Source organism: Pelodiscus sinensis, chromosome 2, assembly GCF_052426305.1.
Source record: "Pelodiscus sinensis isolate ZL-2025 chromosome 2, ASM5242630v1, whole genome shotgun sequence".
Taxonomy (NCBI): Eukaryota; Metazoa; Chordata; order Testudines; family Trionychidae; genus Pelodiscus; species Pelodiscus sinensis.
The window spans coordinates 215,486,137-215,511,042 of record NC_143053.1 but is presented as its reverse complement, the minus strand read 5'-3'; the positions used below and the strand labels follow the sequence as shown (position 1 = coordinate 215,511,042).

Sequence of the window (24,906 nt, the reverse complement as noted above, 5' to 3'; positions counted from 1 at the left end):
TTCTCAGTTGGGGGGCCACCTCAGTTAGGGCTTTGGGGGGTTTTTTGCTTCCCATTTGTGTGTGGCCCCCAACTAATTTTTCTGTGGGTCAGCATCCCTGATGGAAGGAAGGTTTCCCACCCCTTCTTTCAGGGGTCTCAGGCAGGGCATCCAAAATCACTTGCTACGTCTGCAAACCTTGGCCAGTCCATTTAAGATACAGAATCTTCTATTCAATGCAGTCTTGCATCATTTCTAGGAAGAGTAACTAAACTGTTAACATGATAAATAATATTCTTACCAATAAAGCCGCCATAACAGGTCCATGAACAATATAGAGCAAGTGAGTGTCAACACTCATCCAGCAGCTGGAGGAAAAATACATCATTAACTCAAATACATTTTTAGACATAGCTATAAAATGTGCTAAGTACCTTTATAAATAGATATAATACTCACTTGTCATTGAAGTATTTGGCTCTTGCAACAGCGTGAATAGATGCTGGCACTAAAGGAAACCCTAAAATGATTAAAGGTATATATCAGCCTTCTTATTTTTTGCCATGCATTTCATATGACACTAAAAATAACATGTCTTCTTTTTAAATACACATTTAAAGGGAAATTCAAAGCTTTGACAAAAAAATTATAATGTCAACTGACTTCAGGTTATATGGCTTTCTTGTGAACTGAGGGGGGAGTAATTATGATACTTCTGTCAAAAGGGGCCATGGGAAGGTGTCATGCTACCATCTCAGCTCACAGCTGCTGTCAGCCATGCTGAGATACATGCTGGGAAAGGAGGAATGGCCAGCCATGCTGGCAAGTGGGGAGAAAGAGAGAGAATGCATGCAGTTCTGTGTGAAGTATTCCCTTTGGAAAGCAGGGTTCCTTGATATGTAAATTCCCATGGAGCAGAGCAGCAGCAAATTATTCTGCATGCCAGGTGCTGGGGCAAGAAATAACAGTACAGCAATCAAGCTGCTTTTACTGAGGCTGAGGTCCCGGTCATAGAAAACATGTGGACTGGAGCCAGGACTTTTACAAGTGGATGAGATGTTGGAGTGTTTGCTCTGCTAATCCTGCAGATTCCCAGCCACTGTCTGTTCAGATGGGCCAACTCCACACATCTATCACCAGCAGGGAGAATTTGGTGAATCCTGGATCTTCCTATCCTCATATCAGCTCAGGTAAATGTTCTTTTGACATGAAAGGGGAAGTTCCCACACTTAGGCTGTGTCTACATTAGCACCCCTTTCCGGAAAAGGGATGCTAATGAGACCAGTCGGAATTGCAAATGCCGTGGGGGATTTAAATATCCCCCGTGGCATTTGCATGAACATGGCTGCTGCTTTTTTCCGGCTTGGGGTTTTGCTGGAGAAAAGTGCCAGTCTAGACGGGATCTTGCGGAAAATAAACCCTTTTCCAGAAGATCCCTTATTCCTACTTGAATAGGAATAAGGAATAAGGGATCTTCCGGAAAAGGGTTTATTTTCCGCAAGATCCCGTCTAGACATGCTCCTGTAAACCTCATTTCATAAGGCATAAGGGAGTGGTCGACAAAGGCTTCCCCTGTCGACTGATCCACGTCTTGACTGCTGTGCTGTGCCGACAATCAGCTGATCTGGCACAGCATGGCGGCCATTTTCATTTTAACGAAGCTGGGGATATTTAAATCCCCGCTTCATTGACTATGTCGGGTAGCCTATTTTACATGCCTCTGCCAACAGAGGCATGTAGTCTAGACATACCCTTACAGTCTGCTATAGAGGGCCCGATTTTCTTTTTATGCCAATCCTGTTCAAAGGAACAATTGTACTGAGCTGAAAGTGTGGAATCCTGCCATGGTCCACACACTCTCTACACAGAAGGAGCAGGTTTTATGTCTTCCAGTCATTGGGATGTGTGTGTTTGTGTAAAATCCTGCCCCCAAGCCTGTGAATCTCGGAACTCCATCCCATAGTAGTTTCCCACCATTTACAGCATGGTGAGTCAGTAACCAAGCTTTTCCCTCTGCTTGCATATTGCTTCTAATTCCAACAGGCTAAGAGCCATGCAAAAGTAGTGTGTGTTAAAATGACAGCATTAATTTATTTAACACTGTAATCTGTGCTGGACCTTCTCAGCAGGAAACTACCTTAGTTCAACAATCTCCACACCACTGCACAACCCCTTTCCTTGAACATGTTTGTGGAGGGGGCCCAGAAACACAATGGAAAGGCCCTGACCCAAGCTGTATCCTGACTCTTGGAAAAACACCAATTGCATGTCAAGCTAGGAAAAGCAGGGAAGCTGGATGGATGGAGAAATCACCAGGTCAGGAGTGACTGCTGGGACTTGTGAGAAAGTGGCAGAGATTGGAGAGCCACTGAGACTTGAACTTGGCAATCAAAGCTTTGTTCAGCTCCCCTTCAAAGAGAGCTCTTGGCCAGAAAGGTGACTATGTAAATATGATGTCATTGTGGTCACTGTACCTGATCCCTATGGATTGTCAAGAAATATCCACTTACTCAGCTGCCAAAATAATTTTTCACTACTGTTAGGACTGCTACTGAAGAGCACACTGGGGTTTTCTTCTGCTTCATGCACCACTAGCAACATTATTAGTTATTATTAGTGATGTCCCAGTTGTGGAATGTTTTTAATGACAATGACACACAAGAAGAAGCAGGAAGAACGTAGTTCAGATCCCATTTTTATGGAGCCAGTTAGTAACAGCAAAATTTACATTTTCAGATAACCCTCTGGTTTTGCAGGTGCAGTGCTACACATGGAGAGAAGGAGAGGTGTTTTATTATTCTGTTCAATGCACGTGGACGGAGATTTTGGCTATACACATTCAGATGCACCTCTTACAATCACTATGGCAACTTTTCATTAGTAAATTACAATTCAGCATGTTTATATTTATCTAGTTTTAATTATTATTCTCCAAATGTAGGTGAAACTGTGATCTGCTGTCATGCCGCTCCACAAAATTTGGAGGGGTGAATCAGAAGCAGAAACAGAAAACTTTGCCTGCTTGGTCTTTCCTTCTTCCAGGGAGCAAATCAAAAGGATCAGGAGAAGATGAGACAATAGGTCAACTCTTTTTCCCCAGACCCAAGCATGGAGCTGGGCTGGTGCACCAGAAAGAGAAGGAGCAATCTGTCCCATCCTTACAGATGAAACAGAGCATACACTCCTTAGGTTGACTAAGGCTACATCTCCACTTGCCAGAGATTGATCTTCTGGCATTTGATTTAGCGGGTCTAGTAAGGACCTGCTAAATCAAACACGGAGGGTGCCTCGGTACTCCTATTCTTCGTGAGGAGTAAGGGAAGCCAACAGGAACATTTGCTTTCATCAGCCTCCCATTGTGGTGACAGTGCCAAGCTCAGTTTAAGGTAACCCAACCTCAGGTAGGTTATTTACATAGCTGGAGATGTGTACTTTAAGCCAACCTTCCAGGTCTAGCATAGAAGCCCTTCTAGTATAGAAGCCTAGTTGGAGACTGTGCACCATAGATCTTTAGGCACCTGTAACATAACTCTTGGTCATTCCTCAGAGTGGTGCAGCTATGTGCTGTCCCTATATTGGGCTGTGTGAAAAATTGTAGCCTCTAGAAAGCATCTGAAAGGAGCCAGGCCCGGTGATAAATATGACAAATCCCTAGAAGCGAGGCCTGTTCCTGCTACAGCACAAAATGGAGTTAGGCTTGAGTGCACTTCCAGTTATATTGTGAAAGAGTCTGTTTCAGCACTGCCGTATCCAATGGTCCCCCATTGAATTAAATGCAGTTCAGGCTGTTTGAAACAGCAAAACAGAGCCATAACTGAGTGCATTTGTAACTATTTCTCCTGACCAGTAATTTAGGGATAATTTACTAAAACACTGAAATAATACTAGGTAAAAAAAAAAAGACCTTAGAAGAGAATGTTGCTAGAACAAATCATGCTAGAAACACACAGTTGCCTCCAGGGTCAGCACATTACAGAATTTTAATTACCTCAGCAGGGGGAAGAATGGGAAAGTTTCTCAGTTATTTTCTTTACTTAAAAATCTTTTTTAAACCATTGTTTAGTGGGTCTGGTAAATAAAGCCTGCTCTCCTAGTGCTGAAACTGACAGTGATGAAATCAAATTATTGTATTTATACAGTGTTGTATATATAGAGGGTTTTCAGAAACAGATCGTTTAAATTCTCTAGCCTCAAAACAGGAATTTACACATTTTATTCTGTAAACTAAGGGCCAATGCCTTGGTGGCATGTCTTAAAGTGAGCCAACCATGCCCTAGAATGACCAGCCACATTTTAGACTTTCTAACTGGCCACTCTCTTGTTGTGTAGGAAGGAAATATTTAAATGTGACCCAAAATAAATTGTTCTCCTGCTTGGAACTGATCCACCATAATACACTGGAACCTGCTGAACTGTGGGGCCAAAGTGCTTGTTCTGGCATAGGCCAAGCGATTCAACTGACAGAGATGCTAGACTCTACTCTTCCCCCAATTATGAAGTTGTATATACAGTAAAACTCCAATAGTCCGGCATCCAATAGTCCGGCACTCCTGATAGTCCGGCATCAAAATGGCAAGAGCCTAGTGAGTGAGCTTCAGCAAAAAATGAGTCACAAGGTAACAGTGGCAGCAGCTGAACTGGGCAAAAAGGTAAAAAAGGCTTAAAAAACTAAAATATTACAGTATACTGTATACAGTATGTACAATAAAAAGGGTTAAGAACACTTTATATACAGTATATAATGTATACAGTGTATATATATATATAAATATATAACCAGTTTATAGTACCTCCTGATAGTCCGGCATATTTGATAATCCGGCACCACCTAGGTCCCATAGGTTCCAGATTATTGGAAGTCTACTGTAGTTGGAAGAAAAGACTTCTCCCTGGTTAGGGTTTCTAATGCTCCATGCATTTTTACCCCCAGACTATGCAAACCCCTCTCTTCTCATGAATGTTGCCAATCTCACAAGAAAGGGAGAGACAATTTTTATCTACTCTGGGATTTATAAGAGGGAGATGTTCTCATGGGGCTTAAAATTGGAGAAGCTCTTAAGTTCTGTTTAATTTTTAAAGTCTGATCAGTGGTGTTTCTGAGTCCCCCGTTGCTAAGGAAGCAAGGAGGTTGCCCACTCTGAAGAAGAGGCCGCTCCCAATGAAAGGGGAGAAGCACTATATTCTGTGGTCACTTCCACAGGAGGCCTGGGAAGTGGCTGGGCATAAAGTGCAGGATCAAGTCAGGTCTTGTTGTCCAATCTAGTTTATATCGAAGCCCACAATGTTTTTTGTCCCTGGTGAGGCTTGGTTTCTTCCTATCATAACTTAAAAGAAGCTTACTCTGACAAGAAACTTACAGGGGAGTGCTGGACAGCACAGGGTAAATTCTGTCGACTGCGGTGTGGGTTTGAAATGGATAGACATGGGCAAATAACACTGAAATGGGTATAAATAAAGAGCAGGACAAAGATCTCTGAGCTGCTTCCTTGATGTTTTAGTGGGTATTATGAAATGGGCTGGGCACTTGTTCACCAGGGACTGGAGCGAGATCAGAAATTCATCATCCGTAGCCAACTAAAGGAAGTATCAATGATCAGGACTTTCTGTCACCACTGACTAGGGCTGGATTTACAGCAAGTGATTTTAAAGTGAAAGAGTCCACATCGCACTTTAAGGGATTGGCTGTGTGTATGTGCATGTGTTGTCTATTAGTGGCCAAACAATAGAGGAGGATGAGGACTACTGCTATTACTCCTAGCCAAGGGACACCTTGTATACACAGGGGCCTGTATATTTGGAGATAAAGAAGCAGAGTTCTAGATACAGATCCCTTCGTTCTGTGCATGTGATTTACATTGTCATTGTGCTCTGCAGAGCATGGATTCTTAATTTCTGTCACAGGATGTTGAGGATGTTTACTTATCAGTACACCACTCTGAGACACTTAGGGTGTGTCTACACTGCACCGTTATTTCGAGATAACTAGCATTATTTTTAAAATATCTATGTGAGCGTCTACAAAGCCATTCTGTTATTTTGAAATAATTTCAAAATAACAGACAGCTTATTCTGAAATCTGTAAATCTCATTCTACAAGGAATAACGCCTATTCCAAAATAGCTATTTCAAAATAAGGCGTGTATAGATAAATGCTCCACTGCTGCTATTTCGAAATAGCCCTTCACTAGGGTCATTCTAAGTTATTCCTCCCCAGTGCTTCCTGGGGTTCTAAATAGAGATAGCACATCCACATCAGGGAATCCTGCCTTGGACTAATTTTGAGCTTCCCTGCAGTATAGATGTGCTATTTCAAAACAAGCTATTTTGGAATAAATATTCTATTTCAAAATAAGCTATTTTGGAATAAATAAAGAGCTTATTTTTAAATAAGTGTGCAGTGTGGACATACCCTAATTAGATATATCATGTAATATGATTACTAAAACGTTGATTACAAATCTCATTAGACACCCAGGCCCTCAGACCTCAGAGCAGAGCCAGGTTTATATAGATAGGCAAAATGACTCTTTCACCTTTCCCACTGTATTAATTACTAGTACACACATTGTCCGGTCCCAGTAAATGAAATCCAGCTACAAATCTAGGATCCCAAGAGATCAAGCTAAGGTCCTAATATACACCCATGAATAAATCTAGGCATATGTGCCAATGGTAGCAGGACCAGGTCCTCAGTGTATGCCAGGGCCATAAACATTGGAAAGAAGTGACTGAGAAGATATGAATTGTGAAATACGTACCCCAGCCCAAGAGGTAATACCAATGCAAACGCTGCTCTTCAGCAAATACTGCCACCACAATTAGAGTGTGAAGATATATGCCTTCGCACAGCATCCAGAAGTAGTTACAACCCAGCATGTACTGGTGAAAAAATTGCAGCACTTTGCAGCTTACCTGTCAGACAAATTGGAGAGTATTAAACTGTAGATCTGGATTACAAACTGTATCTAAGCAGGCAAGCAAAATATCAGTTCTAATCTTCAAGACAACCTTTCCTAGCATTTGCTTGACTTCTTCAGCAAATAGACAGGGATATAAGATAACACCCAGACAAATTCTGTGTAGGAGAGAGAAACAACTGAGTTCATCAAAATGTCTAATTCGGCTGTTTCCTTTACATGTATTCAAATCATTACAAGCTATAAACAGTTCTCCTGTTTGATTTTGTATCTAATGTATACAAGGGATGGACCATATTTATGGGTGTGTCTTCATTTAGAACTCTATAGTGGCTTCCGTTTAGATTACTTTCTCTGACAGAGAGGGTTTTCTTGTCAGCATAGATTTTCCACCTCCCTCACAGGCAGTATCTAGGATGACAGAAGAATTCTTTCATCAACCTAGTGCTATCTACATGTGGATACAGGTTGGCTTAACAACGCTGGGGATTTTACACACCCTTCACAGATGTAGTTAACTGACTCCACCTAGAGCTCCTTCTCACAGCCTACTGAGTTCCTGAGGAGGAACTGCTACTGGAATCAGTAGGACAGTGTTTCTTAAACTGTGTTCCATGGCAGAATTCAAAATGACTGCCCTGAAAGGGGCAGGCAACTTTTTTGTAAAACTTTCCCCCGACCTTTTTTTTTGTTGTTGTTCAACCAAAAATCCTTGGTGTTCCTCATTAAAAAAATTATTGTTTGGTGTTCTTCGGTCTTAAAAAGTTTAAGAAACAGTGCAGTAGCAGCTTCTTCTGGTTAATGTCCCAGGAATACAGCTAAAGGCCTGTAAAGGTATATATAGGATTACTGTACACTGCACTGCTCTTACAGCAGAGGCACTTCAAAGAGCCAGACTGCACCCAGCTCCTGTGCCACTTTTTCAAAAGGAAGGATCATCTCACCTCAGCAATCTCTAGGAGAGGTTAAGTACAACTGCAATCCATGCACTTGCTTGAGAGCAAGCACTACAAAAGGCCATTGCTACTAGAGAGCTGAAATGAGACCATGGCCTTGCATTGGCTAGCAGGTTATGGTGGGAAGCCTGACAAGTCTGCCATCTTCGGCCTACTTGCCAAAGCTCCAACTCTGTATCCCCCAGTAAATGGGTTAATGTGACTAACACACAGTCACACTCAGAGGATTGAGTAGGACAAGACCAGTTGCCTTTCCAGCTGAGGATTTCCAGTTCTCCACAAATCAAACCTTATTGCCAATGGATATGAGGAGACTGCTGTTTGTATTTAGAGGGGCCCTTGCATCCCAATGGGAAAAGAGATTTTGAGGGTGTGATGGGCTAGGCTCTTGCTGGGGTGTCTGCCTGAATCTGGCTTGTGGCAGGAAAGCACAGGAGTCGGAGAACACCAAGGCTGCAGCAGTGATTGTGGAGTGACAGCTGCCAAGATTCATTCCCGTTGACTTTTGCTGAGCTCCCCAGGGCACAGTCTGATGACTTCAGTTGTGAGGCTGGTTTAGACTTTATTTGCTCCTGTCAGATCTAAGGAGACATTTTTTCTGCCACACAAGCAGAGTACTGTGCATATTATTCCTCTCTCAGCCTGCTCCTCCTTGCTAAAAAGTCTTGCTTTATCATCCCTTGAAACTGTCTTTGCTTGCTATAAAAGTGCACACCCGTTTACTTTATTTGGATGTGAATTTCAAGGTGGAGGAAAACACAGAGCTGACAGAATTAACTTGCAGGGCTGACTTCATTTTTATCATTGCTTTTTCCACTCCCTACACATTCAGACTAGGCAGTTCATCATTTTCCAACCTTGGCTGAGTAGCTTTGACAAAGTGCACAGACAGAGGACGAGGGTATAACACAAATGTTTTGTGTTAACAATCAAAATCCTAATCTTTGTATTGGCACGTGCTCATTAGGGTGTTTAATTGTGTCTTATATTGTTTCTCACAAGTTTGGGTCTATATCTGCCATGCCTCCCCTCTCAGCATGTGCTGAATATAGCCAGTCCACTGGGGCCCAACCTTTCTCCATCCATTTTCTATTGATTGCTCATCCTCTTGAACGCTGCCTTGGCTGACAGGCACACAAAGCTTTGTATAGTATGTTGGCATTCTACCTGACATGAAGTAACTACGCCACGGTCTAAAATGTCAGTGAACTTCTGTGGTGAACTCATCACTCTCTTGCAGGCTGAGTGCATCAAGATGAGCATGTCTTACATCTGGCCAGCAACAGACAAACATTTCCTCAAATGTGCCAGGGCTTCCGGTTGGCACTTGAGGCACACGTTCCATCTAACAGCTATTGCAAACCATGGCAATTGTTGGAGAGAGCACGGTGTCTGCCGTGGGAATACAGAATGGTCATATGCAGAGTGCCCCATCCCACATTGAACACCAAATTGCATAAGGCCATTCCACTTGGTACTGCTGGTGCTGGAAATGGTGCAGTAGAGTCAATTGGCAATGGCTGGGGTTTGGGAGAGGAAGAAATATTTGGTACATGCTGTCTGATTCTGGCCAGCCACTGAATATAAACAATTTTGTATTTCCTATCTGAAATGAATCTGGAGTTCATTGCTGTTGCTGTTGAATTTTTTACCAGATATATGTCCATACTTGTAAGATAACTTGACTCAGATCAGTTATTGTCATAGTTTTCTCTTCATATGTAACATCTAACTCACCCATAACCACAGGGCAAGTTTCCTGGACACTAACTGTATTTATTTCTCATGGTGCTATACTTCCCAAGCCTCTTTTCTTTATATTTATTTCTCTAGTCGCACACAATTAACGTTTGTAGCTTTTTAAATTAAATTCTGTCCCTACCTGACAAGCTAATTCCCACACACCCATTATCAATTTATGGCTTCTCTGAGGCACTCAGTCACTAGATATGCAATAGGGTTAAGAAAACGACCAGGCTAGGCATGAGGGATGAGTTTGATTACACTGGGTCACATCTCATTAATTTGAGAATAAATTCAAAAAGATTCGTTTGAATGGTTTAAACCTGGCAATCCATCAACGCACTATGTTTAATGAACAATATTCAAAATATGAACCAAATCAGGTTTTATTTATGATAAACAAAATAGAACAGCATCTTTCATTTGTATACAAAGGTGTCATAGAATTTGTGTGTAACAGCTACAGTAATAAACAGTGGTTTTTCTGTCCTTATTAGTACTGTTACTGTATAAGGAAAACCCGAACACTGAAGAATTTATATTGGAATGTACAAAGACATTTGCCATGTTGCTAAAAATGCTTACAAATATAAAAAGCACTGTATCAGCACAGATTTTTCTGAGCTATGAAAAAACAATCCTACCCCAAACTAGTGTCAGGTCTATGCTGGCAGAGAAAATCAGTGCAAGATATGCATCTCCAGCTGTGTAGCTGGAGTTGGCATACCTTGCACCAATTTTCTGGGGTGGCCCACCATGGAAGATTGCCAAGGGAAATGCTCCCATTAACTTCCCTTACTACTCAGACTGTGAGGAATATCATCACCAATCATTACCTCATGATTTGATTTAGCTGGTCTATACTAGACCCATTAAATCAAACCCCAGAGGATCAATCGCCAGAGTGTCAATACTCCGGCAAATGGAGACGTGGTCTAAGTCTCTGAAAAATATTTTTGTTGTTGTAACACATGTATAGAAAGTACAAAAGTTAAAAGGAACAACTTCTCCATCATTTACATGTCTGATACCACTGACTTGTATAATTAATTAAAAAAGTAATTTAATGTGGCTTTGTTACATGTTATGCTCAACTTGGATCATATGGTGTGTTCTGGATGGGAACTGGAGGCATGTACGTAACTGTATGAGTCAGTGGGTTAGAGAGTGGTATCTAATTTACCATTGGTGATTTGTACTGTGGTGCCCAGGAAATGGATCTCTCGTGTAGAATGGTCCAGGCTGAGATTGATGGTTGGGTGTAGGTTGTTAAAGTCTCTGTGGAATGCATCCAGTGTTTCTTGGCCTTGGGCCCAGATCATAAAGATGTCATCAATGTAGTGTAAGTAGAGAATGGGTAATAGGGGACAGGATCTGAGGAAACGTTGTTCTAAGTCAGGCATAAAGATGTTAGCGTACTGTGGGGCCATGCGGGTACCCATGGCTGTGTCGCTAACTCATACTGTTACCTACATGCCTCCAGCTCCCATCCAGATGCTAATTATCTTACCCATTACAAAGATAGCTTCCCCAATTATCACCCTTAATATCATTATCTCATAGACAGTAACCTCCTCCCCAACCCCCGTCTGTTCTAAAATCTGATTTGTCAATTTTATGTGTTCACTTTTTTTGATTGTATCCCTTTGGTATATATGGTCATGCCAATTTTCTTCCACAATTTGATCTGAGGAAGTGGGTCTGGCCCACGAAAGCTCATCACATAATAAACCATCTTGTTAGTCTTTAAAGTTCTGCATACGCCTGTCTTTTGTTGCAGCAAGACCAGACTAACACGGCTACATCTCTATTACTATTCTTTGTGGAGAGGGACTGACTCCTCATTATGTGTCTGTAAAGAACTAGTATCATTGGGCCCTGGTGCCTATTGCAATTTAAATTAATAAATAATCCATACTATTATAAAAGGAGAAGCGTCCATCACTCTATCTGTCATGGAAAACAGACGTCTTGTGAGACTCCCCTGCTTCTGGCAGGTCCCGAGGCACCAGGCAGAGGAAAAAGGGGAAGGTGCAGTGCCGGTGTTTTGCATGTCTTTCACTTTCCCGTCGTGTCACTGGAGATCAACCAGCTGCCACTAGGTAATGGTGTGCACCCCTCCCTGGCAGAGTGACTTGCGTGCTGCTCCCATATCATGGCCCAGCCCATCTCTCCCACTCTGAGTGTGCCAGGACCTGAGCAGATCTACTCTGCTGCACAGCCAGCGGGCTTGGGGGAGACTCGCCCAAAGTGGAGTCTGAGAAGCCCCTTCTCCCAAACAGTCATCTGAATCCAGCTACTCCCCCGGTGTGAGCCTGGGCTCCCCAGCAGCACATTAAATACCTGAGTCAGCCCCTCGGTACTGCCCCACACCCCATGCTTGCAAACCCGGCCCTGAAATGCCTCTCCCTAGCTATGACCCAGAAATCCTCCCTTCTCTCTGCTCAGGCTGGTTCAGCTAAGTTAGTGGCCCATGGACTGAGTGTGGAATGGAGGCTGTACCTTGTGAGGAGTCCAGCCAACATGTCCAGGTAGGCTGGCCAGGATCAAGCCTGCCAGCACCTGGATGATGGACTCCAGTAGTCCCATGGTGTTCTCAGGCAGGTGTGAAGCACAGCATGCGTGGGCCGCGCAAGGTGGGGGCAGAGCAGTGGGGACATGGACATGGCTGCAGTGTGTCCTTCACAGGCATGATGGCAGCTGGGCCTGCTTTTGCCCCTCTGCGCCAGGCCAACCTGAGTGTACATTTACTGCCCCAAGGGGATGGGTAATGCTAGTAATAATCATCTGCTATCTAAAACACACACATTTCCCTGAAACATTTCCAGCTACAATACACATTAGAAATAATGGAGGGGATACAGAAACTGGATGGAACATCCCTACATGGCCAAGTCATATGTTTTCTTTTACATATATCTGTACAACCACAGTTTAGCAAGACAAGCCAGAAGCTGGATTTTGTGAAGCTCTTGAGGATGACAGCTCTGATCCTGCCTGTTTGATACTAGACAGATTTTCATACCTTCTCCTTAGTTTGGATGAGTGGGACCAAATTTAGTCCTTAAATAGCTGAAGAAAGTCTTCTTGGTGTTCTGCCTATCCTCCCTCATAGTCTTTCCTTACAGTGTTCAGTGGTTCAGGCTAGCTTTTTCCATACTTTCCCTGTCCAGCTTTGAGTAATCTAGTTCTAAGAATATTAGAGCAAGGGCCGACTGCAGAGAATAAAATCTCTCACTTCTAATTCCCTCACTCTTTATTTGTGATCACCGTGGGTGTGCACATAATTTATGTTTAAACAATTTCAGAGAAATACCACTGTGACAATGAGCCAGACGAAGTTATTATTTTAGATTAAACCATTTATGTCTGTCAGATTAAATCAAAAGCTGCCAAATTTGCCTCAATTTGTTTTAAAGAGCAATAAACATGTTAAAGCCTCACTCGGGGTCAATCAGTGCAGTTCCACTGACTTCAGTAGAGTTTTCCTGGTATATTCCATCTGACAATCTATCCCATTACCCAGTGATATTGACTGCTGCAGTGGCTATATGTGAAGTATTATCTGTATTCAATTTGAAGGTAGTAAAATATTTTCACAGATATTATTTAGCATTAAAAGGGAGTGTGTTGGGTTTCAACTTGTGAGCTCCATCACAGATTTTCTGGGTTATTAGATTATTATTCTAGGAAAATATCCTTTAATTCCAACTGTCCATGTTTTGGACAAATAATCAATAAAGGACGTTCCCAAAATAATGCTATGCTAAGCACTGTGACTCTAAAAAACTGGCTATAGGAACATATCATAGCCACTCTCTGTTAGTACCTATTTTCAGAAGTTTACGACTCACCCATTAAAACATGTTCTAGTCAGAAATATGACACACAGACTCTCATACTAAGATTGATGTTATATATTTTTTTTCAAATTTAAATTTAAAAGCAGAATGGACACAGCTGCTCAGAGGTACATTCTGTGTAGCTCAGTGACATGGTATGTACAATTTTAAAAGAATACCACAAGTGCCTACCTGATGTAGGAGACTAAGTCTGATTTTCAAAAATGATATAGGCACTTAACATGCTATATCTTATTTAAAGTAGAATAGGAATTAATTTTCTAAGGGACATGTGTAAAGGTATTTTGGCCCTTTATGGTGCAGGAAGGTGCATAGTGGGATTTTCAAAAGGCACCTACATGCCTAACTCTCATAGGTGTCTAAATACTTTTTAACATCCCAATGGAGCTAGTTCCATAAAGGGAGTTAAGTGTCTAACTGCCATGTCAGGCACCTAAATCCAAAATTTAGATCTCAAAACCACAGCTCAGCTCCTACCTAACCTTGTAGGTGCCTGAAGTTTCTAGGCACACAGATTTCTGCATTAAAGTCTCCACGGCACCTAAAAAATCTGTAAGTGTGTATGCACAAAGCCACCTTACGTCTGATGCCTAGGTGCTTAGCTCATGCCTAATTCCCAGAGGGATTCTCATAGTAGGCATTTCCCCTCCCCCACTTCTCACCTATCGAACCCAGTCCCATGGCTGCATTCAGAAGCGAACAGGGTTTTCACAAAACAATGATTGGGCTACCCCAACCTTAAAGCCCAGTGTTTAGAGCACTCACCCCACTCAGAAGTCCAATAATCAATAACTGATTATCAGTAATTGATCAATAACCAACATTTAATTTGGTTTGAAATTATAGAACAGTTAGAGAGAACATGGATAAGTCAAAGTGATTTAATGTATTAGAAAGTTAGGGTATGTCTACACAGCAAAGTTATTTCGAAATAACCTTCCTACCGTCTACACAAGCCAACTGCTATTTTGAAATTAATTCAAACTAGCGGAGGGCTTATTTTGAAATTGGTAAGCCTCATTCTACGAGGAATAGCACCAATTTCAAAATTGCTATTTCAAAATAAGCGCTGTGTAGATGCTTATTTTGAAATAGGGGGCCTCCAGCTCTTCCCAAGGTGCCCTGCTGGCCACCCAGGCCACAAGGAAACTTCTGACCTGACACCCTGCCGGAACCAGTTCTGGCTGGCCTTAAATGCGATTCAGTGTCCAATTAATGTGGACGCGCTATTTCGAAATAGCAAAAAGATATTTCAAAATGCATTTTGTGTGTAGACGCATTATTTTGAAATAAGATATTTTGAGATAACTATTTCAAAATTAGATATTTCAAAATAACGCTGTAGTGTAGACATACCTAAGAGACTAGAACAGTGTGTAACAAATACAGGCAGCAGAGTTACCAAAGTCTGGAGAACCAGCCCCCCACCATGACGACAAGATGATTCCAGATTTGGTTCTGAAAATGGCAAACAAACTAGTCCCCTCCTTATAATTTGGTACCATTATTTCGTTATGTACTCAGACAAATATATTCTATTTTTAGCGCATTTTCTGATACATTGTAGAAATCTGTTATTTACTTAGATCTTTTTGGTAAGTCCATCAGTTTTGCTAACTTAAGCATCTGTTCTGGCATGTTAAGTCATTGCTAAAAATAATATCCCTTGCTTAACATTTCTTGTGCTGATTTTTTTAAAGCAGGCTTAGCATTGCTCCCCAAGCATCATGGGGAAGTCTGGATCATAAATAAGCTATAAGGCCCAATGAAAGTCTGGTTCATAAATCAGTTTCCAGAAAGTGAGAAACCCAGGTGAGAGCAAGGTTCTTATTCCCCTTCTTCTGTCAGCCAGGTAAATGCCCCAACAACTGGGCTATGGAGCATTTTGGGGTGAGGTTCTCCTACTGAAGCTGTTCCACACTGTATATAATTCTTAAATAGTCATTGGGACTTGCATCTCTCAGTTCCTGGGTGGTAGCCTTTATCCCAAGGATATATTCCCACTCTTTCTCTCTTGACCGGTGCTTAATTATATATATAACATAGCACAGGATACCTAATTAGGCTTTGAAATGCTGAGTCTATGGGGAGGTCAACACAGCAGTGTTATTTCACAGTCCACGTCTACACAGCTAGCAGTTATTTCGACATAATGTCAAAATAATGTCGAGCTGGAGGACTTCTTACTCCAACTCCTGTAACTCGGAGTATTTAGCTCCATTACTCCTTTCCTCGGATGGTTGCGGTAGGACCCTGAGGCCTCTTGTAGGGGACCTGTGAACCTAGTCTATCCCATCACAAAAACACACTGACAGAAATCTTGGAAAGTAACACAGGACTATAATGGGCATCCTGGATCACTGAATTCAGTCCCCTGCTATTGCTAACAACACTGTTCATATAATACTTTAGTAAATTTATCAAGCTCCATATTAAAACTAGCCCCACTCTTCCTATTGAAATGCTGTTCCAGAACTTCATTCCTCTGATGGTTACAAACCTTCTAATTTCCAGTTTAAATTTATTGTTGGCCAGCTTAGAACCTTTTGATCTTGTGCCAACATTGTTCTTTAGCTTAAATAGCTCATCAAGGGCCATCAAGTTTATTGTCAATTATCTGCTTTTTGACATTTATGCCATAACAAAATTTTAAGTGTATTGTTTTTGCATTTGCAGAATAATAGAATAGTTCAGAGTGAGGAAAAAAACCCTCTCCCTTAAAAGGCTTTGCTTTGAAAGAACAGATAGAGCATTTATGAAAGGTAATTTAACCCATAAAATGCACTCAGCACAACCTTCTCTTCCAGGTCAACTGTTAGTATTTGTACTACTTAATCTAGCACTGACGCATGATGCAATGGACAACTCTGATTTTTGTCATGTATGTGCTGTTAAGTGGAAATGATACACAATCTATTTGCTATTCTGCTCTTTAGAATAGCAACTAGGCTGTAGAATTAAAAGAAGTCCAAGGTCACCTCCTGTAATAACAATAATTAGATATTCCTGTCACTTGTGCACAGATCTGAAATAGGATACATGCTTCTTACAAGCCTCTTAGCCTTGGGGAGAGGCACAGAACTTGCTCAGACCTCTTGAGATTAATCAAAAAGCAAGGAGCAGGTGAGTGAGCATCTCAATAAAGCACAGAGTACTCAATTAGTGTCAGAGTCCTTTCAACAATCACTTCACTCCACTTAATAGTTGCAGCCTTGCAGGGACTTACTCCTCAGTCCATACATAGGTTAAAAGAAAAGTCTCTCTAGTATTCAATGAAAGTGCCAGGGTTGATGAGGTAGAAAACAGACTTCACATCACTGCCAAAGTTCTGGTCATATGAGTGTAATGGACCTGTTTAAAATAGAGAAAGTGAGGAAAGAGACATAGAAATAGTAATGGGGAATTTGAAGAAACAGTTGTCTTTCATAGATGGGAGACATATGTCAGAATGACTAGATTGGTGACCTGGGGTAGGCAGCTGATACTAAAAGCCAGGTTATCCCGGTCTAGTAATTTATGCTGATTGGCAGAGCTCCTATTAGAATGCAAGTGCTGATGGATGAGAATTAGCTGGTTTAGGAACAATTCAGGGAAGACTGTGATCATGCTTAGACGTTTGGATAAACAATCAGGTAAAATGGTAGATTAAAACAATATTGTTGACTGAGGGGTTGTTCTCTTTGTTTGTTGCTCGAATTTGCAATTTGGGCATCATGTGAGCACCATAGTGGCTGCAGTCACGACTGCTAGTTTTACCTAGACCTAGCAAGACAGAACTTCCTAGAGTTCTCCATGCCTTTACCACTTTACAATTGTACGCCTCAGTGCCCTTTATGTAAGGCTACAACATAAGGTCATTCAGAGTTACATGATTAGGATGTGACATCTCAGGAAAATGTTCCTGCAATGCTATGGGAGACATACAGGATTCTCATTAGACTAGGTAGAATATCAAATGTTTTGACAAGAAATGATTTGGGACTCAGCCACCAGAAAGACATTAATAGATTCAGAGGCCATAGATATTTATAGATGCATAGCAATAATCTAGTCTGACCTCTGCTATAATTCAGACCACTGAACTTAACACAGGTCATGCGATTTATGAGAGAGAACCTCCCACTTTGTGGTACTATGACAGCTGAGATCTATCAAGATGACTGAACTAAGAGACTGTAATTTCGAGGAGAATTAAATAAGAATACTCAAAGTAAGGCCTGAAGTGGCACAGCAGTTAGAATCCAGGCCCCAAAAATAACAGACTTGATCTTAACCTCTCAATTATTTTCTTCTTTTCTCCAATGCTATAAGCTACTTAATTTGGTATCATATATATAGTAGCCCAGTGTCTGTGAGTCTGTAATGCTGAAATGCTGGCTGTTCCCTCTGGGCAGCGTTGTTGCCTGTAATACTGGCTGATCCTTCTGGGCAGCCCGAAACGGCTGCTTGCGCCACTTGCTCCCCTGCGGTGGCCCGACTGAGCGGCGCAGAAGTCAGCCAAGCGCCACGGAGGAAGGAAAGGGAGGCGGGGCGTGACGTACATGGGTGGGGCCTGGCCGTGTATGTCACCACCCCACCCCCCTTCGTCTCCCGCTGTGGCACTCAGTTGACTTCTGCGCCGCTCAGCCAGGCCGCCATGTGGGAGCAAGTGGCACAAGTGAATGTTTGGGCTCCGCAGTCCCCCGAGTGAGAGGTAGGAGGGGGAGGAGAAGACAAAGAGAGAGACAGAGAGAGAGGCAGGAGGCGGAGAGCTGAAAGAGAGAGAGGGAGGCAATAGGAGAAGAAGAGAGAGAGAGACGGAGCGAGAGACCAGAGGCTCAGGAGAGAAGACCGACACAGAGGAGAGACATGAAAATCCCGTCTTATGACAGGCTAATTGGCTAGTTGTCTAATAATTGTCTTGAGAAAGTAAGAATCTTTCTCACAAAGGGGATCTGCGTGATGTTTTCAAGCTGAATTGAACTGTTGTGTGTGTGACACTGTAGATTAATGCTCTTTACTGATGTGCCATCTAAATATGCTGCAAATGGCCCTTTATCATTAACATTTGAATCCTACAGGTGGCACATCTCCTTATCTCACAGCTGGCATGGAATTACTGCCTGAACAGGGAATTTGATACTGTTGGTGTGAAATGTAACTCTGAATTTGCTTTTTTTGTTAATTGATGAAGAAATTAGCAAGAATATGAAATTTTGCGGATAACAAGAATTACTGTTTTGTTTTTATGCTGTTTAGTCCTTTAAAATTTGTCTTAAAAATGAATGAAAATGTTATTCCACAGGGGAAAACAGTGTATTCATGTTTAATAGTACATTCATAACTGAGGGAGAAAATACATTCTTTTTGTTTTCAATATGTCAATTCAGTATTCATGTTGCTTCTTCATCAGTGCTAATTGTGTTAGGCTGTAGGTAACAGGGATAATTGTTCATTCCTAGGATAAACTATGAAAAGCTGATGAGAATGACTCACCACTGAGTTACTCCAGTTTTATGCCAGGGTAGTTTCAATGAATCTGACAGTCACCCTCGAGTAAAACTGGAGCAATTCAGTGTTGATTTAGGCCCTGAGTTTACTGTTGGCAGACATTTCCTTTGCAAATGACCCTCCATTAATGTTAAGGAACAGAGACAAACTAATAGCTCTTGAAGAAATTCTTCATGTCGGCTGCCACATACTCCATAAGTGAGACTGCTGTGGGAAGGATGGGTCACAACGCAGTTGAAGCCAAACCATGCTTTCTCTTCATGGCACAGTAGGCGTTTAATGTAGTCTAGCTGCTGTGCTTTGGCTGTGCTTGGAGAGAGAAGCTGAACAGAGCATGACATACCAGGCTACCTGCATGCCACAGAGTTCTGCTTTGCAGCATCTGCCTCTGTGGCTGTCTGGAAAGTGGGGACTGTGAAGAACAATCTATACAGGGGGAATTTGGGCCTGTTGCCACCGCTGTTACAGGAATGTAGTTGTGGCTCTGCTGATCTCATGGGGGTAGGGAAGGAGTCTCTTGCCTCAACTCCTATGGAAGTGCCCTTCACATAACACATGAACTCACACTTTGCACATGGGACCAGGTGTGGTCCCAGGCATGAAAGATTCTCTAGTGGTCTGAGATTTTAGGCCACAGATCCTAGGGCAGCATAATCTCTTTTGTGCTATTCTTTGTACACAAGAGCTGTGTCTAGATTGGCAAGTTTTTCTGCAAAATCAGTTGATTTTGCGGAAAAACTTGCCAGCTGTCTACACTGGCCGCTTGAATTTCTGGAAAAGCACTGACGATCTCATGTAAGATCGTCAGTGATTTTCCGGAAATACTATGCTGCTCCCGTTTGGGCAAAAGTCTTTTTCCGAAAGACTTTTGCGCAAAAGGGCCAGTGTAGACAGCATAGTACTGTTTTCCACAAAAAAGCCCCAATCGCGAAAAAGGCGATCGGGGCTTTTTTGCGGAAAATCGCGTCTAGATTGGCCGCGGACGCTTTTCCGCAAAAAGTGCTTTTGCGGAAAAGCATCCTGCCAATCTAGACGTGCTTTTCTGAAAATTCTTTTAACGGAAAAGTTTTCCGTTAAAAGCATTTTCGGAAATTCATGCCAGTGTAGATGTAGCCAAGGAGAATGCTGCATGTTCCATCTAACGGGGAGGGGTGGAATAGATTGCTCCCCTTGGTGTATCAGCCCTGCTTTGCAGACCCTGCTCGTCTTAGAAGTTCTGCTAGGAATAGTCCATGTACAGCCACACAAGCATATGGGATGCTTCCTTCTGGATGGTATCATGGCACAGGTACCACTCTGAAATCTGGGCCAAGGAAGCACAGGGCAGAGCTCAGATAGTTAAGGACACTGTGATAGCCTGCACTTAAAATCTCTACCTGGGCTGGTTTATTCTGAACCTGCAACATTATTTAATGCGGGTTTATTTTCCTGCTTAGTTTAGGAATGGAAATCAGCTTTGTGCAAATAATTTTTACAAGGAGGTTCGCGACACTAGCTCCCATACTGAAAGATGGTTCCGCTATCCCATTCATTTCACAGCATTTGTTGCATCAGAAAAGAAACAGGCACCGTTGAGATATATGCTGCTCTTCTGCACCTACAAAGGCTAATTAAAAGCAGGCTTGCTGTCACTGAGATATGGGAGTGACAGCAGCCTACGAGTCCTGATTCATCAAACTCCACTTGTAGGTTTGTCTTGGTAAACTAGCTTGGGAGAAGGAAACAAATTGGATTTGAACATCTTATTTCTACATTTTATTAGCAATTATTTTAGGGCAACCGCAAATTACAACACAGCGCTCTCATTTTAGTTTCAAAATGAGAAAGCATATAAAAGAATAGCCCACTGCTCTGCCCTGCCATGCTATAGTCTTGGCTGGAATTCCTAGGAGCAACACTTTGTTCCTTTTGTTAGCATGGTTGGGGTGCTGTGAAATCAGCACATTTGGCCTCTTCGGGACAGGCTTTATATTTCTCTGCAGCAAATCCTCCTCCCTTCAATTTAAGTGTTGATAGGCTCTAAAGGGAGTTCCAGCCACTGATCCTATAAATAAGATTGGTAGGAGTGAGACTGTGAAATCTGGTGTGAGTATGAAGCTGTGTAAAACAAAGCAACTCTGACTGAATAAGCCAAGCCAGCATGCAGTCTGTTCAGGACAGTGGTGTTATATGCAGGAACATATACAGAGTGGAATTCACCAGTGACCTTTTCAGTCTGAACCCAAATTCTTGGCTTGATCTTTTTTTCCCCTTTTTTCGCATCACTGCGGACAAAACAAGTCACAACAGTTAAAGGATGACCAGCCCTTTGATATATGACTGAGTGAATGTCTCTGCGAGAATTTCAAAGGTGGGACTGGTAGTGCAGGTTGGCAGAGATATTTAGGCATGGAATAATGTAGAGAGATGCTTATTGACAGGGGCAAATGACCATTTTGCGGGGCCCAGGACAGCCCAATTTCGTGGGGCCCTCCTTTGCCACGACGCATGTGAGAGGCTTCTTGAAGTGCGGGGCCCGGGGTGGCCGCCCCGCTCGCCTTGCCCTATATCCGCCCCTGCTTATTGAGATTTTCAAAACTGCCTTTGTGAATTAGACAACCTTTTGATTTTGCTAATCTTATGTACATCTGTAGATGCCCGAAATTTGGCCTTTTGTTCCTTTTGTGTTTATGCTTCAGCTTGGCCAATGAAAATCAGTGAAATCAGTTTCCTCTTTGGGCATAGTTGGGTTCACGTTTCTGATCTTAGCTATATCCTACTGAGGTTTCACTCATTGCAGGGGAATGCTTCTTTGTTTTAAAACAAATGTTATTAGATTGGTTGCTTTTTCAAAATTAGAAACATTTCTATTTTGCTTTACAGCCTTTACATTTTGAGCTAAATTTCAGAAGACAGTATTTTTTTAAAAGCTACAATCTACCCAGACTCTCACCCTGTGTAAACCCACTGACTTGAGTCAGGGTTTGCATGAGGGGAAAGTGAAGCCAGAATTTGACCCACACTGATATGCACAAAACATAGTGAATATTTTGCTTAGGGCATCTAAAGACCACTTGTGGTTATCTTATTCATTCAATTAGTCCCATGGAAGTCAATTAGCTGCTATAATTATAAACATTGGGCTCAGTCCCAAGCCCCACTATGACCTATTTTCATACCTTTGGAAGTGCAAAGAAACCACACAGTTGGTAAGCTGTGGAATTTTCTGGTATAGTAGGAGATTCCCTAAATGGCAAGTGGACCGCATAGCCTTCCTACAGGCACCTCTCAACCCCTAGCATCGAGGGTGTACTAGAGGCAGGAAGAGGTGTGGTGTTAGGATACTGAATTTCAGCAATCTTCAGTGGGCAGATTTCCCCTTGAGGGCTGTTGGAATGAGTTTGTATTTTAGAAGAGCTCTCAATTAGATTTAAACCATTCCAGGATCTTTAATGTCTCTGGCTGCCCCTGTAAGCAACCTGCATGGACCTTAGAAAGAGGAGCAGAGATTTGAGGATGGAGAGGCACCAGGAAGTCATAGCTAGGAATTCTAAAGTGCAGATACAGCAGCTTTGCACATAATTGCTTTAATAAAAAGCAAGTTTAGTATAATAAGAATTGAGTCATTTCTTGTTATTATCCAGGAAATAATACGTGGAACAACTCCCAGTACATGGAGCTGCACTCCCCAATCTTTGTTGTGTCCCACAAAGACTGGGCAAAGCAGACATTTGAGGATGACAGTGGTACTGAAGTTATAGGAAGTTTGCTATATTTCTTCAATGAGACAATTTTTAGCAAAGTTATTGAAACAATTACATTTTTAAAATTCTTTGGGACTCTGTCGGGCTCTCTCAGAAAGAATCATATATAACAAAAAGCACAGGGTGCCTGCTGCAGTGCTAACAAAAAGATAACTCTCAGAGGGGTAGCAGTGTTAATCTGTATCTTAAAAAAACTTAAAAAACAATGAGCAGTCCTGTAGCACCTTAAGAGACTAACAAAAAGATATATAGTATCATGAGCTTTTGTGGGCACAGCCCATTTTTTCAGATGAATGGAGCAAGAGGCATGGAGAGGCACAGAAACCACAAAATTTAAAGCTGAAAAAGGGCAGAACAAAGCCAATTGCCCTTTAGTCCCATAAGTGATATAAGTGTTCCTCTCCACAGTTTATCAGGATACACTGCTCATTGCTTTCTGTCTATATGTATCTCCCCATGTGTTTATAGATACAGGAAAATCTCATCTGAGTTGAGTGATGGTGGCTCTACCTTCAATAAGTGAATGGGGAGACTATTTATGGCATCCGGCTGGTCATGATTTTCTGGTATATTATTTAAATCACAATTTTGCTGGTAAACTTTGCACCTTTTGCTTTCATATTTGCTTTAGTGCTGTTCTTTCACTTTCCTTTTATTCACTGTTGGCAATGCTAATGCTGGACTGGAGTGGGGAAGTGGTATGTGGTTTCTCTTGGAAGCATAACTCTTTTCATGCAATGCACTGGGCATGATGTACCTTCACACCACTCCTTAAACAGGGCACATTGGCAATGCACATTCTCACCCTGTCATTTGGCTAGAGACACTTTATGTCCATCATTGTCAATCTTGTCCCACCACCAAAGCTTTTGATACCCACAGGCTCACTGGACCTGTAGTACCATTACTTTAAAAACATACTTTGGAATTCGTTGATCTTCCATTCCTATTATAGGACTATTCCAAGAAAGCAGCCAAAACCAATGGAGTGGTAATGAAGGTGGTTGCTGGGGTCAGATTAGAATATCCTCATTTCCAAGGCTGTCCTGCCACTTGAAATGGAAAAGCTGATGGAGATGATGAGAATTGAAGATCTCAGTCCTGTGATCTTTGGCCTTCCTCAGAGCCTGCATTTCACTTCCATATAACAGAGATGGTATGAATGTGGCTCTATAAATCCTCAACTTCACAGAAAGCTTGTTGTTACAACATATCCATTAAGGCTGTCGGACCTAGAGCAGGTATAAAACATGGCGGCAGCAGCAGCAGCAACAGCAGTCGTTATACGAGCATCTTCATTTTGTGAGCATCTTCCAGCACTGTCTACAACATCCCAAATATTTGAATTCTGTTACATGCTTGAGGTCCCATGTGGATGAGTTGACATGACCTGGCTGTAATGGGAGCTGTAGGCTGATAGGAAAGGCCAGGGACTTAGTTTTATCTTGATTAACAACCAGTCCAATGCATGCTGTTTATTGTCTGACCTGGTTGGCCATCATTAGCAGTGATTCACCAAACTGAACCAATGAGACAATGCAGTTCACATATTCCAGATCCCAAGACAGAGTGGTGGTACAATAATATTGTCATCTATCTTCAGTATCTCAGGGGTAATGTTACAACTCCCTGGTGACTTCCCAGCCTTCAGCTTATGGACTGTCATCTAGATCCCTTCTTGGCTGAAGGAAGGTGGCTCTACTGTAACTTCCTTCCCTCTTTGAGTGGAAGAGGGACAATGGGAGGAGCATCATGACATGATCTTCCTATCAATGCAACTGACTCTGGAAACTCTGGATGATGTGGTCAGTCCGATTCTTTATGCGAGAAGCTGGTGCCACATTCCCTTGCAAACACCACAAAGTTGAATAGGGGGTGCAGAGATGTGCAAACTTAATTCCAAAATTGAATCCACTCAGCCTTTGCTTTCACTCTCCACCAATGTGTCTTTGAAGACTCAAACTGTAGCCTGGCTTCTTACTTAGCTCCAACAGCTCTGAGCATTCCCTTGCTGATCCACAGATGTGGTTTGACATAGATGTCCATCACTAAGCTGGCAGAGGTCAGGGACTGATGGCATGAAACAACCCTGTAGTAAGTTGAGGGTCAGTAACATGGAGTCAGCAGGCCTAAGGCCTGCAACATGGAAACAGCAACAGGCCTGCAATCTAATGAGCAAGACTTTGGTTCAGTAACACAGGAGCCAAGAAAGAGG

The 24,906-nt window shown here is 42.2% G+C and overlaps 1 protein-coding gene across 2 annotated transcripts in view; it reads right to left on the bottom strand.

The window, feature by feature from the left end:
- The window catches only part of CALCR (calcitonin receptor), a 261,965-nt gene that overhangs the window by 32,111 nt on the left and 204,948 nt on the right, over positions 1 to 24,906 (bottom strand). For both annotated transcript variants that reach the window (XM_089776702.1, XM_075922361.2), the window contains 3 exons: positions 6,738 to 6,891; positions 439 to 499; positions 281 to 347 (listed from right to left, as the gene is read on the bottom strand). In XM_089776702.1, the coding sequence (XP_089632828.1) occupies positions 281 to 347; positions 439 to 499; positions 6,738 to 6,891 (282 nt within the window). The remainder of the gene's footprint in view (positions 1 to 280; positions 348 to 438; positions 500 to 6,737; positions 6,892 to 24,906) is intronic.